This window comes from Fistularia commersonii, chromosome 18, assembly GCF_037954325.1.
Source record: "Fistularia commersonii isolate RoL2024-O1a breed Wild chromosome 18, RoL_Fcom_v1.0, whole genome shotgun sequence".
Classification (NCBI taxonomy): domain Eukaryota; kingdom Metazoa; phylum Chordata; class Actinopteri; order Syngnathiformes; family Fistulariidae; genus Fistularia; species Fistularia commersonii.
The window spans coordinates 3,898,230-3,913,445 of NC_141301.1; the positions used below are offsets into that span (position 1 = coordinate 3,898,230).

At 44.0% G+C, this 15,216-nt stretch overlaps 1 protein-coding gene across 2 annotated transcripts; it reads left to right on the forward strand.

Annotated features, from left to right (window-relative positions):
• Positions 1-564: 564 nt before the first annotated feature.
• On the forward strand, positions 565-12,332 carry postnb (periostin, osteoblast specific factor b). Of its 2 annotated transcripts, XM_086164802.1 has the most exons (21): positions 565-706; positions 1,338-1,436; positions 4,304-4,368; positions 4,588-4,745; positions 4,826-4,990; positions 5,066-5,212; positions 5,305-5,446; positions 6,884-7,096; positions 7,177-7,311; positions 7,785-7,933; positions 8,088-8,224; positions 8,441-8,571; positions 8,818-8,948; positions 9,148-9,250; positions 9,336-9,403; positions 9,552-9,597; positions 9,997-10,110; positions 10,193-10,240; positions 10,781-10,858; positions 10,938-10,973; positions 11,839-12,332. In XM_086164802.1, exons 1-21 carry the CDS (start codon positions 588-590, stop codon positions 11,865-11,867), a joined length of 2,313 nt encoding a protein of 770 aa, XP_086020928.1. In that variant the 5' UTR covers positions 565-587; the 3' UTR covers positions 11,868-12,332. The 2 variants fall into 2 exon arrangements, with proteins under 2 accessions (XP_086020928.1, XP_086020929.1); XM_086164803.1 differs by lacking the exon at positions 10,938-10,973.
• The last annotated feature ends 2,884 nt before the right edge of the window (positions 12,333-15,216 follow it).

The window sequence follows — 15,216 nt, forward strand, 5'->3', positions numbered from 1 at the left end:
GTGACCATATGCAGAAATACATTGTCATGTGTTTTGTGATTAAGATTTTAACATCCAACGCAAAGGATGTGATATTTATAGGGTTGTGTAGGTTTTTTTTTACATTTTTTTACTATCAATGTAAGAATTCCCACCCTTGATTTATTAGATCATATCTTCTTAAAATGACACGATTTATCAAATATTAGTTAAACCCAATGCATATTTACAACAGTAACGTGGGTGAATTTAAAGATGACGGGCTTTTGTCTAACAAATCCATAAAAGAGACATTTCCGAGACGTGACTCTGGTCCTGACCGTACGCCTCCGGCATAACGTTATGTATTTTATGTTTTAATATGTTTATACCATGTTTCCAAAAATAGTCTCAATATAAATACTTATCTAAATAATTCTTCTTCAAAGGAGAGGCTCTGCCTGTGCGATGAAACGTGCTTTTTTGAAAAGGTCCTGGGTGGTCCAAGCATGAGCATGAAATGTTGTCATCACCCCTGAGCGGAGGTGAGACTGCAGTATAAAAACTCCCGCTCGAAGCCCCGTCTCCTTTACTCTGGGTCTGGAGGGGGTTCACGAGGGGAAGCAACCATGAAGCTCCTTTTTTTGGCCGCTTTTGCACTCTGTCTGCTGTCCACCTTTGACAGGGCTGACTCCTCTGCGTACGACAAAATCGTCTCCCACAGTCGCATCAGGGCGAAGAAAGAAGGGTGAGAATCTCATCATCTTTTATTCTGGTGGCATCATTTTTTTTATTTTTTTTTTTATAATTATTTTTCTTTTTTTTTACATGCTTGGAACATCACATTGTTTTACAAATTGCATGCCTTAAAGTTGTATTTTTTTCTATTTTTTTTTTTTTTTATTATATATACATATGCTGTATTTAAAGTTGCCTATATTTCTTTGAAAAGTGCACCCTGTCAATTCTGCAGTTGCAAATATTTACCAAATATCAATTGCTCGTCGATGCTTCAAAATTAAAGGGTTTTACCGAAACAGCTATCTTCCAATTGGATTATAGCTTTCGGGTAGCACCATAAATTAAAAATAAATGAATAAAACAGTGTTTGAGAATTCCGTCGCCCCCGGCCCTTCTTTCACATATGTGATGCAGATGTGGATGCCGTTACTCAAATTAAGCATGTTTTTGAAACGGCAAGGATTGTTACCGGATAATCAGTCACATGTGACGGTCTGGTGTCTCGCCCAGCTGGCCCCGCTTGTCACAAAAATAATTGACGAGTGGATTCTTTTGGATTTTCCACTTGTTTTTTCCGTCCGTCAGTCTCCGCACTCTTTCTTACGCTTCCTCTCCTCTCCACGTTCTTCGCTCATCAGACCCAACGTCTGCGCGCTCCAGCAAGTCTTGGGGACCAAGAAGAAGTACTTTAGCACTTGTCGCAACTGGTACCGCAAGTCCATCTGTGGAAAGAAAGCGTAAGTGTTCCCGGCAGTCGAACTCTTTCAAGCGAACCCATTAGCAAATTCAATCTGATTGTACAATTTTTTTTTTTTTCTAACAAAAAAAACAAACAAAAAAAAAAAAAACGGACCTGTTTTATTTGAAGTAGAATGAAATGTTCAATGCGTTTACCGACATAGCCAATAAAGTCGTGGGTCGGTTTGATTATATAAGTTCTAGGTTAGGGTTGGGGGGGGCGGGGGGGGGGGGGGTTGTCGTTGGATACGGCTGCGGTGAACCGCCGGATCCAGGATGTGGCCGTTAAACGCCAAATGTACTCATGAATGGAAAAGCCTTCAGTTCAGTCATTTTCTGCCCTTGTTCCAGCACCTCAGCACTTTTGTGACAAAGTACGGATGTTTTATTTTTTTGCAATCCCCTCGTCTCTCTCCCTCTCACTCTCTGTGTCACACACACACACACACATGCACATATCCATATACAGTTTCCACGCTTGAGTGGCGAATGAGTCGTACCGGGAGCCTCGTGCACGCACTCCTTCACGATGCACAGTTAACTTGACAAATGACAGAACGGGAACCGGCCAGGAAAAATACCTCACGGCCCCAAACGCGATATATTTCTTTATTTATCTGTCTATTGACAGGGACGGTAGAAGTAAAACGAAAAACACGCTTGACCCAAAACTTAACTTCCTAGTCTATTTATTTACTGATTCTCTACTCACAATCTGCTATAATATTTTACACTAGACGATTTATAAGTGCCATTAGTCATTTTATGATGAAGAGAAGATGAACCCTGTGTGTGTTTGTGTGTTCTCTCTGATTAGTTTGCTTTAAATCATCAGTATTTTGGGATAGAATCGTGCGCACTGATCGGCGTACGGTCAAAAACGCCAAAAACGCCACGATCGATTCGTATTTTTCCGTCTCATCCGACGAGCTGACGTGATGTCAGGGTAACTCCGTGCGGGTAAGAAGTTTTTAATTCAATATCAAACCAAAGGCCATTCCTTAAATTGAAACTCATTGAAGAAATGGAAAACAGGGACAAGAGCGTGACAAAGAGCAGATATAGAAGATGACCAAAATTGCTTGAAAAAGGTCTTGTATTTCACTTTTTAGTTTTGCTGGAAAGGGATCCGCAAGACTCGATTTCACCGTAACACCAAAGAAGAACATTGCTGCTCCCAGCATATCCCAACCTCCAGAAAGGCCTGGTACAATCAGGTTACCAAACTGCCTATTAGCGACAGATTGCATTTGATTGCAGCCAACAGAGGATTTATTATGTTTGACCAAGTTATCATGAATCTACAGTGGAACAGTTTTTTTCAGAAATGGGGGGGAGACGCTGAGAAAGCAAAAGTTTCCAATTGCATGGCCAGACACAATTTTTTCTGTGTGGGAGAGCATTGCAGAGGGGGTTTCTGCTGACTCTGCCCCAACGGGTTTTTTTTTTTTTTTAAATTTCTTTAACCGGATCTGATCCCAGCCCCCTTTGACTACAATCATTTAGATTCACATACAACTGTTAAGAAGGTGCAATTAGCAATGACCCGGAGGCCTCGGGTCGCCCATCTGAGAACTCTGCAGCGGATAGACAAACCGCCGACCGCATTAAGGAGGCACGTCGACGCTTGAAGTCTCCTCTCCCGAGATGGAAAGACTCAAAGTGATTGATGTGCGACTAACTACTTTGTTTGTAACGTCTTTTTAATAACTGGGAAATGCGTTCGTCCCCGATGTTCGGGTTTTATGGCGAAATCGCCGATGAGGAGAACCGCCGCAACCCTCCCGAACTTATTTAATTAAGCGTGCATATGGATTTAATGTTGAATAGACCCACTGTTTACATCCAAACAGAGGCTAATATACTGGTGCTTCTTTCACTGCTCACTCATACACAAGGAGTTCGTTAGACAAAAGCATTTAACACCATTCTTGACATCTGTGGCTATTGTTTTAGTTGAGCTGAAATAGCGATGAAGCCTTTCTAACTAAAACCAGGTTGCCCTCATTGATCAGCTGCATGTGCTATTATTTATCCTCACTACATGTATCTTCGTACACGACTCACGGACCCCGTTGTTAGCCGTTTCGCGAGAAATGTCGTTTTCCACGACTGATCTAGCCGCGTGTCGAGAAAAACGCTCGGCCCCGGCGTGCTGAGACCCGCGCACGCTTTTGGTATATAGAAGTTTATAACCAGCAGCTGCTCTTTACCGTCATCCCCAGGCTACGGTGTACAGTGCTATTAAAGCAGAGACGAGAAACTGCGAAACACACATTTTTCATCTGCTTTCAATTAATCTGAATACGGACAACAAAATGTTAGGTCTTCAAATGATCGAGAGCGCTTAAAAAAAAAAAAAAAAAAAAACGTTACGCGTAGTTCAGCAGTTTCCATAAGCATCGTCACTCTTTAAACACTCTGTGCATCAACCAGAATGTCCCAATGCTCAACTCTAATTACACTCCAGTCCTCCGGGTCCAAAATCTCTCATTTTTCCAAGGTTAACCAAAATCCAAAGGGAGTCCAAACCAATTGTTCAGCTTCAAAAGGGAGGTCTTGGTTATATAAACCTACTACTGTGATGTTAGCATAATCCGTGATGCAACCTTTCCATTAGATTTTGCCCGGGACGGTGGATCACATGTTCTTTTTTTAGCGAAGAAGTATATTATCTTCAACATCTGGAAACACTAAATACCCCGGAGACTAACACTGAACAGCGATTCCATTGGCAGTCGGATAAAAAAAACACGTTTCTTACGCGGCGATATCGAAAAAAAACATTGCGGCCAGCATTTTGAAATTCTTATTTGAGGTGATACCCTTGTTTTTCTCCCTAAATTTGGGCGATTTCCCCCCACAGGGTTGTGCTTTATGAGTGCTGTCCTGGTTACATGAAGCTGGAAGGATTGCCCGGTTGCCCTGCAGGTACAGTCTGTTAAGTGTTAAGAGTCAGTTTCCAAAAGTGAGCCCTTCCTCTTCCCCAGTCCCATTAAACTGCTTGAAGATGCCTTTGCATATTGTCAACACATTGAGTCCTTCCTTTTCAAGCGCCTGATATCGTAAAAGTTTTTTTTTTTTTTTTTCCGTTATTAGAAGCCACGCATACTCACACCTAATGATGTACATTGTAAAATTCTTTCCCAGTGGCCCCGATTGACCACGTGTACGGCACGCTGGGTCTCGTAAAAGCCACCTCCACCCAACAGTATTCGGACATCTCAAAGCTGAGGCCCGAGATCGAGGGTCCCGGATCGTACACCTTCTTCGCGCCAAGCAACGAGGCATGGGAGGCCTTGGATGAGGTGAGCGAGGACAAATTTAAGGAGACGGTTCATCTGACCGTGGGTTGGGGTTTAAGGGTATCGTCTTCCTGCCCCTACAGGATATGAGGAGCGCGCTTGTTAGCAACGTCAACATCGAGTTGTACAATGCGCTGCATTTCCACATGGCCAACAAGCGCCTCTTGACCAAAGATTTGAAGAACGGAATGACCGTCACGTCCATGTACAACGACCTCGGCCTCCATATCAACCATTACTCCAACGGGGTCGGTTACGACATTACGTCGTCATTGCCGTAGCGCCAATGTGCTGTTGCTTCACCGCGCACGTTCTGCATCCAGGTGGTGACCGTGAACTGCGCCAGGATTATCCACGGCAACCAGGTCTCCACCAACGGCGTGGTGCACGTCATCGACCGCGTCATCAGCGCCGTCGGGAACACGATCCAGGACGTCATCGACGTGGACGACGAACTGAGCTCCCTGAGCGTACGCGCAAAGAAATTCGTGGAAATTCGATTCCAGAAGTGATGTTTGAATTTCTGATTGCACGATGTCCCTCTGGTGAATTCTCCATTTAGGATTTGGTTCAGGGTTCGGGGTTGCTGGAGAAGCTGGGTGAATCGGGACAGTATACTCTCTTCGCCCCCGTCAACCAGGCCTTCGACAGGCTTGGCAGCGATGTGCTCGACAGACTCAAGACCAACAAAGAGGTCCTCCAAGGTGAACTAAACATTTACACGCCGCGGCGTTTTATCACTGATGCCCGACGGGAAGGCTCACTCTGTTATTTTAAACATTACATCTCCAGCACAGAGGTGGATGCCTTGTTGGACTGAATGGTAACTGTGGCAAACATGGCCATATGACTACCAGGTTCCATGTTTCCTCTGTTACTCATAAATAAGTTTGTGTTTTTTTTTTTTTTTTTTTTTTTTTCCACAGGTTCAGTCAGTCTTGTCCAATTTGAAACAGATGAATCCACAACAGTCTGCACGGGGAATGTGGGATTTTCACACATCGCGTTTGGTTTAAGATTACAAAACTGTGCGGGAGAGTCATATAAAATGAGTATCCTGTTACAAATCGTACACGTCACTGCGGCTGGAAAGTTTTAAAAACGCAAGACATTAGTCGGCATAATTTTTTTCTCACGTTGAGAGTAATGAGTTTTAACAACCGGCGACCATGTCGAGGAACGTCAGTCAGTCATCATAATTAAAACAAATGAAAGTTTTCGTGTGGCCAACCAGAGTGGAGTCTTTACGTTTTTCACATTAACTCGTTCCATGTTATTGCTGGGAAACAGGAAACAGCTGTTTTGAGCCAACTCCGGTCGAATTGTCGGCAGACCGAGACGTACCTTGCTGCGCGAGATGAGATTAGATCACACGGATTTGGTCAAAACTGTTAGGAAATTCGATGTCATCTCGCTCGAGGACCGCGGGGATGTAAGGGGTCCTCAGGTTCCCAGGGTTTTGTGCCCTCGGCTGCCGTGTAAAAATAAGCCCTCCGATCCGCATTGATGTACCGTGGCTACATACCATGACAAATGTTCCCAAATTTTTCATGTCTGGGCGTAATGACAACCTCCCTGTGAGCAACATTAGATGTGCACGCTGTGGACACACACTAGCATCACACCTAGGATCGTAGCGTCCATTTGTGAACCCTATTTTTGCATCAGAAAACTAGCTTACTACTTTAGCTTCGCCGTATGTTTTGCAGAGCAGACCTTTCTAACTCAAAAAAGAAAAAAAAATCTCACCCAAGTTCACCGCTTGTTCTTTTATTTGCACGTACTCCGACAGCCAGTCCAACTTGAAAGAACTGCATTTCTTTTTTACTGGTTTGGTGAGTGGACGTATCACATTAGCATGTTAGCATTAGCGTCACGTAACTCCGCCACACTGTTATTATTGTTATATAGCGTGTATGGGCAGAGAACGTGCGCAAGTACAATCAATGCGGGGATTGGCTGCGTAGCGTAATTGCATCGGATCGTACGATTGGCTGGACACAGTTACACAGCAAAATGATACAGAAAAATATGTTATGTATCTAATTTATTTGCATTGCGCTCGCTGCGCTGGATCGTGCGAGTGGCGCGCAATTGCGCAGCTCAGAGGGAACATTGACCACGATTGCCTCCATTTTCAGCTTTCCTGAACTTCCACATCCTGAACTCCGTCCAGTGCTCCGAGGCCATCATGGCCGGCACCACCTACGAGACCCTGGAGGGCAACACCATCGAGGTCGGCTGCGACGGCGAGAGCGTAACGGTCAACGGAGTTAAGATGGTGCTCAAGAAGGACATCGTCACCACCAACGGTGTCATCCACCTCATCGACCAAGTGCTCATGCCGGACGCAGGTCGGTACCAAGTCATTCAATCCACGGCTTCATCCATGTTGGGGATTTAAATGCTGCCGCGATTCTTTCCGCGTCTTAAGCCAAGCAGGTGCTGGAGCTGGTTGGGGACTCCCAGTCAACCTTCGGTGACATGGTGTCCGAGCTTGGGATTTCTGCCGCCATGAGACCGGAGGCGGAATACACCCTCCTGGCTCCCTTTAACTCTGTCTTCGACGGTGAGTAAAATATCACAAGTTGTTTTTTCCTCCATTTTTTTTTTTTTTTTTTTTTTTGCACGGATGTCTCAATATTGCACTCTCTCTCACAGTCAACAACAGAAAAGGGAAAATTTATATATTTTTTTATTTTTCCTCACTGCCCCGACACACATGTGAATCAGATCCTGGCACGTTCGCGGAACTTCGGATGATTTATTGATTTGCCGAGACCTCGCCAATTCCTATTCTCCCTTTGATCATAATGTTGCATGAATTCACCTAAACGGAGCGGAGGTGTTTCTCTTCAGAGAAGTTGTTAAGCACAAAGGAAAAGCTACGGGGGGGGGTTTAAGTTAATATTTTAAATCCAATGGGATCATTTGTCCAGATTTTTTTGGCACGTGAATCGGATGCTACGGAATGGCGCCGAACGGCACTGTTTTCCGCGCAAAAAACAAAAAACAAAACGACCTTCTTCTTTGCCGCTCCAGATGAAGTGATGTCCATGGATCAGAGTTTGCTCAAGATCATCCTGGAAAACCACGTCGTGAAGAATAAGATCGGACTGGGACAGTTATATAACGGCCAGCGGCTGGAGACAATCTCGGGGAAGTTCCTGAGGGTCTTCATCTATCGCACGGTGAGCGCTTTCTTGTGAAGTCTGGGAGCCAAAACACACACACACACACACACACTATATGCATTCCCTCTGTCGTTTGCCCATCAATCACAATGTCTTTGAGGTAAAGCATTAATCCCCCCCCCTGCCTTTGCGCCGTGGATCGTTTCTGCAGGCCGTGTGCATCGAGAACGCCTGTCTGGTAAGAGGCAGTAAAGAAGGAAGCAACGGGGCTCTGCATCTCATGAGGACTCTGCTGAAACCCGCGGAGAAAACCATGTTTACGATTCTCTCCGAAAATGGAGGGTTCAAGTAAGTGAAGGGTAATTTAGTGAAAGTGGGGTATGATATTAAAAAAAAACAAAAAAAACGGCGTAAACGCTCCGACCGCGACTTTTCCGTATCTCTCCGTTAAGTCCAAATGACACGCGCGGCTGTGAGAAAACGCTGGTGCTGCACAACGTCGGTCCTCCGCGGTCTTCTGCGACGGTTCACGGCCAAGACGCTGTTCTCTTCTCTCCGCCGCAGGATCTTTCTTTCTTTAATGGAAGACGCCGGACTCACAGACTTGCTGAGGCAGGAGGGAGACTTCACCCTGTTCGCCCCGAGCGATAAGGCCTTCGCCGGGATGAGCGAGAGGGACTTGGCGCTCCTGAGGAGTAGGTCTCACCGAGTCGTCTCTCGGAATTTTCGGCGTCATCGCTGTCTTGCCTCCGCGCGTCTGTTGATTTTATCCGCTTTTGTTGACTTGTTTTTCCGCGGACGTTGCGAAACTCGTGACGACTTTCCGTTCCCGAAAGATCGACGTAAATAACCCTCTCCGGCTCGACACGCCCGCCGAGCGACAAAGTTCGGACGGTGATGTAAATACGCGACGGCTGATGTTTTTCAATTTTCTTTTCCAGGCGACATCAACGCCCTCAGGACTGTTCTTTTGTACCACATCAATAACGGCGTCTTCATCGGTGGCGGTTTGGAGGCGGGGGTTACGAATCTTCTCAAGTCCCTCCAGGGAAGCAACCTCAGAGTCATGTTTGTAAGTATCCAGTATCTTCACATCTTAATTCAAACTCGTGTATTTCCATCATTAAGTAATGTGAGTAATGCTGATTTTGTGCGAACGATGATGTTTTATTTTTTTGGCTTGACTCGTCAAGTCAACTTTTAGTCTCACAGATTTCGGCACACTTCGTGTATTGGGTTGTCATCGGTCATAATGTGATGTTTCCCCCCAGGTGAACGACACCATGCAAGTGAATTCGGTCCAAGTCCCGGATTACGACGTCATGGCCACAAACGGAGTCGTTCACTTTGTTCACCAGCTCTTGTATCCCAGAGGTACAACGCCTTGACCCCCTTTTTCCCAGAATTTCAGGTCGCGCTCCGTCTTCAGGCCCCTCCTGACCGACGCTCTCTCTTCCAGATATTCCCGTCGGAAGCCAGGATCTCCTCGCGTTGCTGAAGAGGCTCATCAGTTACACGCAGATTAAGGTACTATTGTGGAAAACTCCTTTTAAGGGCAAAGGGGTTTTTTTTATGTCTTTTTTAGTAATATTTCTTCAGTGCGGTATTTTCATTTGGGTTCAAAATCGTCATCACGTCTAATCCCGTGTTTTTTTTTTACCTTTTTAATTCACAGTATATTTCAGGATTCAGATACCAGGAAATCCCTCTGACATTTATGGGTAAGTAACCTTTTTTTTTATTTCTTTGTCTCACTATATTTGCTTTGCACTATGATTTAAATTCCCCGAAAAAGATCCCTCACTGTTTTTAACAGCTTTACATTTTCTGTCCTGAAGGTACAGTAAAGATGATCTGATCGTCTTCATGTGAATCCCGATCAGAAAAATCAGATGTTCCTAAATTAATTTGACGGAGGAGCTTTCTCTTTAGACAAAAAAAAAAAAATCAATATTTGACCCAAAATCTGAACAATTAGATAAATGAAAGGCATTGATCTGAAAAATGTGTCTTATTTAGAGGAAAGCTGTGATGGAGAATCACATTTGGATCTGCCAAAAGGTCGAAATCGCCGCGTTTTCGTCGACCCGGTTGGGTGAAACTTTGCTCTGCTGTTTCAGCACCTCAAATTACCACAGTGACGAGGGTCATCGAAGCCGAACCGACCATCACCAAGGTGACGAGGGTCATCGAAGTCGAACCAACCATTACCAAGGTGACCAGGGAGATCACAGGTAGATTAGCATTTTTGATTTGATGTCACCATGCCAACGGCCGCTTCCTATCTAACGGGCCTGTGGATGATGTCGTTCCCAGGCCCTCAGTACTCAGTCAGCAGCGGCACCGCTAACATAGCCCTGGAAGGTCAGTAAACACATTTAACAAGCATTATAAGAATGTATTTTTCTTATTTCGCGCTTACAATTGCAATGATCTCGATGTAATTTAAAATGAGGGCGGCACAGTGGCGGATAGGTTAGCGCCTCTCCCTGGCAGCAAATACTTCCCGGCATTGAATCCGTCCAAAAAATCCCACACAGAGCGACTTTCTGCGTGGGATTTGCATGTTTTCACCCGTGTCTGTCCACGTTCTCTGGTTCCCCACAGTCCAAAAGCATGCAATAGTTCCACAGGAGACCCTAAATGATGTGGATGAGAGTTGTATGCCTCTAAATGCGGCCCTGGGATCGACCCAGGGTGTCGATCCGCCTCTCGCCCGACGACGGCTGGGATCGTCTCCGGAGACTTACAGAGCCGTATAGATAATGAATGGATGAATTATTTTACCAAACGCTTTTGTCTATTTTATTAGATTTGTCGGGGAATTCGTGAACCCTCTCAAACAGATTCCAACATTTCACTTGATTCAAATACAAATTTTACAACATACGTTTTTCTTTTAAGGTGCCGATGTTTCAGAAATCACCACCATTAATGGAAACCCCAGTTTTGACAGCGACAGACTCAGCAAACTGATCCAAGGTGAGTGTGTGGGTTCCCAGCGAGAGGCAAGAGATAAACTCTCAGCGATGTGACGCGCTTGTTTGTTTACCTTTTACAGAAGGCAGGTTAAGAGGAGCCCCACGGAGACTTTCCGGTAAAGATACAATTCAGTCAGCTGTTAAGGATCCCACATTTAACTTCGTCAAAAAAAACGATGGAATTATGGGAGAGACCGCAAATTTGTTTTGGGGAAAGCATATCCTTCCAAACAGAAAACACAAGCGTGGCTTTTAATGTTGAAAAAAAAAATCCACTTGTCAGCATTTCTGAAGCTCATCAGTCATTGTTTTTCATTTGTAAGCACATTCGATAATTCTTCTCCTAAAGCTACGTCACGATAGAGGGGAGAAGCATGGGAGTTTAAATTCACTTCCTCTGTAACAAATAAGATATTATCTCCGCAAGAGCTTTAAAGGTTCTGCTCAGTGGATTTTTATTATATTTGGCGTCCCCCCCCCCCCCGAGTGTATGATAAGCAAAACAACTGCAGACAGTCGCTTTGCTCCAACAGTAATGATATTCTCACCCACCGTAACCCGGTATAAAAGAAAATAAGCGTGCATCCGCTCAAAGCGTCCAACTGTTGCTTCACGCTGACTTCCCTGGGTGCGTTCTCTCGCCGCCCTCCCCATCCCGCCGCGCCGTTTTCAAAACCAAAAGCTGCTGCGCTGAACACTCGGCGCCCTTTCCAACGCAGCTGGTGTTCATTTAGTATTTCATAAGCCCTACTTCCAATCCGGCTTCCCCGGTGGAGGTTTTGGGATTCACATTTCCAGAGAGGGAAGCGTCGTTCGCCGCCGCCGCCGCCGCCGCTGCTGCTGCACTGAGCTTTTTGTTTTTTTTTCCATGTCACGGTCTATAGACGGCAGTGACACTTGAATATTCGCGCAGGCAAATTGCTTTAACATGAGTTTTGGAGTCGCATTTAATCCGTGCTGTTTTTGTGTCTTTCTCACCAGCTGGCCTCAGGAGGAGAGGAAGGAACTGAATTCTAACGGATTGGATGAGAAAACCGCATAAAGGCAGAGAAGACACGAAATCCAGGTTTTTTTGTTTGTTTGTTTAAACGCAGGGGTTTAACTTTAAATGGCAGTGAATCAAACATACTGTAAAAGGTATAACTGACTAAAATAAAACACTTTTCATAATTTAACGGCGCTCCGAACATGAATGTGATAAAAACAAATCTCCTGTTGAAAGAAATGATTTGAAAAAAATTCTGAATATGAAATTCAAACAGGATTTTTTTTTTCAATTTTTTTTTTCAAATTTTCACATAATACAGGCTGTAATTGTTGATTTGCTTTATTTTATTTTTTGAATGGACAGGTCCATTTCACAGCATTTTTTTAGCCTTTTTATTTTGCGTGTGTGCGCGATTTCAATCCGGCCACTCCCATCCCCCCCTTCCTTCTTCCCAACACTTTCAAATAAAGTGCATCCTTATTTTCCAGTTTCAACCCCACAACTTCCATGTGAATCATTTCTCTTTGTCGACATCAGCTGAGTCTGGAAACAGTTAAATTTTAACGCTATCAAGGCTATCGAGCATTGAGTGCAAATAGTGTATAGCTGGTGGGCCACATTTCTTATCTAATTTTATACAACTTGGTGAACAAAATGAAAACTGAAATTTAAATATTTCAATTTTTTAACTTTTTTTTTTTTTATTTTAAAATCATTAATAATTATATAAATGTGCCAACCAACATTATTTTGGAAAGAAATTAAAGGAAAAAAATAAATAAAAAGGAAAAAAATAAGTTTCTTAATTCAATATTGATTGAAAATACTTGTTGAAATATTTAAAGAAAATAGTTTGGTGGGCCGGATGTGGCACGTGGGCCGTAAAAGGCCCAGGTCTGGTGTGATGTGTATGAGATGCATGCAATCCATCAATAATGCAAAATGCACGCCTCCATTTCCAAAGTCACATAAGATTTGATTTCTATGGCACCGAATCACGACACGGTTGTCTCATGACATTTTCCATGTAGAGCAAGTCTGGCCCATACTTTTTAAAATGATTCGCAGAAACCCAGCATCCCCCGTGAGGAAGCGCTTTGGCATCAGCGGAGAGGAAAAACCACCTTGGACGGTCCCAAGTTCAATTTCGGTGGCCTTCCGCCTCGACATGTTGTCTAGAAGGACAGAGCAACAGGGGGCTTAGGAACCGCCGCAATGATCTCATACAAATAATTCAAGGAATCGAGGATTCAGGACTTTTATCGTCATTACACGGAGAGCGACGAAATTTAGAGAGAGCAGCTCTCAGCTTCAGTGGAATCAAAAACAGACAAAAACAACCTCAAAAAGCAGGATACAGTACAGCAGGGGTGCCCACACTTTTTTTTTTGCCTTGTGAGCTACTTTTCAAATGACCATGAGAAAATGATCTACCTCCACTAAAAATGCTGAATATATATTTATTGATACATCTACACAATAAATGTTTGTGGATCTTGCAAAACTGCATGAATCCTTACGGCACACTACAACAGAGTACTTTTTTGGTAAATACCTTATTCTGATGATTTGAATGGAGTCAGCAGCATTGTTGAAGTTAGTAGTAAGAAAAATTACTGCTGTCCTGACTGACAGCTGGGATTTTAGTTCCTTCACCTTTCTCCTTCTCAGCTCACTTTTCGGGGGGGTCAGTGCTGTAGTTTTTATGAATATATGATTTTTTTCTATATCAGTCTGAACACTCTGAAAATGCCGCTCCACATTTGCTTTTTTGGTATAGCAGACCGGCAGATGAGGAAAATGCACTTTGAAAATGACATGGTAAAAAAAAAAAAGTCCACCTCCCATTCCGTATGGAAGTGATACGTTTTAGTATTTTTACTTGGTCCAGCTCCCCCACTCATTTTCATACCCATAAATTGATGAAGACATAAATTGGAGGCTAACTTGCTAGCGTGCGCCGCTATGTGCACATGCGCAGTGATGCGCAGGTCAGATTGGACAGGTGACAAATGTTCATAGTGAGGATGATCGGCCGATGTTTACGTTTTAACATCATGTGATCTACCCGCGCTACCTTTGCGATCGACCGGTAGATCGCGATCGACGTATTGGGCGCACCTGCGGTCCAGCAATACAACGATAGCATCATCTGAGGGCTAGAGATCCAAAGTCCAAAAATAAAAATAAAAATATAAATCACTTCTAGAAGAATAAATAGATGAATACGTAGAAAGCAAAAAGTAGAGAAATAAAAAAGTTGAAAAAAAGGGTTTATTGCACTGATCAGGTTACATGGTAATAGCTGAAATGTTACATTAATAGCTTTATGAACAAATTAACAATGAAACCGTTGCAGTGGGTCAAGCCATGAAAATGAAAGAGCCCAGGGACGCGGGAGAAGATATGAGTTTACTGTCGTGCACAGGATAGGAAGAGCGGGAGGAACGAGATATCACGGGATATCCCTCGGCAGAGTAGGCTTATGGCAGCGTAAATAGGGGGCTAGCTTAAAACCTTTCCAAAAAAAAGCAAAGAAGCAAAGAAGAGGGGCTTCATAACTGAATCCTCCGGCCTTGCGATCTGCTTTTTTGCAATTCCAGGGCCCGCACGTAGCCCCGCGTCCCGGTGGCGTTGAAATCTGACTGCATGGTTGGTTTCAGAGCCTTCCGCCAACAGTGCCTCACATTTACATAAAAACACAACTCATGTTGCATCATGTGGAACAACCTGTTTTTTTTTTGTCAACATCTGAAGTCGGATTCATGACAGTCCAATTCAGCGCAACCATGTGTCTAACCGCGAGTGTGATTTGTGATTCGGCATGTCCAACACGCGTGTTAGTGCGGAAATCCGAAGCCTCCGGTGAGGGAGGCGACATCTGGATTTAGAGGTGGCATGTGAGCTGACACCAGCTGTTGGATTCATTCATTAGGCTTTTGTTTTTTTTTTTTTTCCTTTAGAAAAAAAAGGAAAAAGTAGAAAAAAAAAAAAACTGTCGATCAAATTAGCAAAGTCCAGAAAATAACCTCAGCGAAAACGCAACATTTGGGATAATTTGATCTACATGAGTCTTGTCATCGGCGCGACTGGGGAATTTCAGAGTGACTATTTTGCATTCTGGACAAAGTGGCATTTTGGCAGCCGTAATTCTTCATCCTTTCAAGGTCCGCCGAGAGCTGAGTGGGCTCTGCGGGCGGGCGGGCGGGGGGAGTCAATAAACCCGGGGACTTCGAAAGTTTCACGCCGGTAATAGCACGTTAGTACACAAATGTCCTTTGGTACAACGTTCCTGACGTGGTTCCTTTTTTTTTTTTTTTTTTTTTTTACATCGCCCGATGTGTCAAGTTTCGAACATATGAAACCTCAGT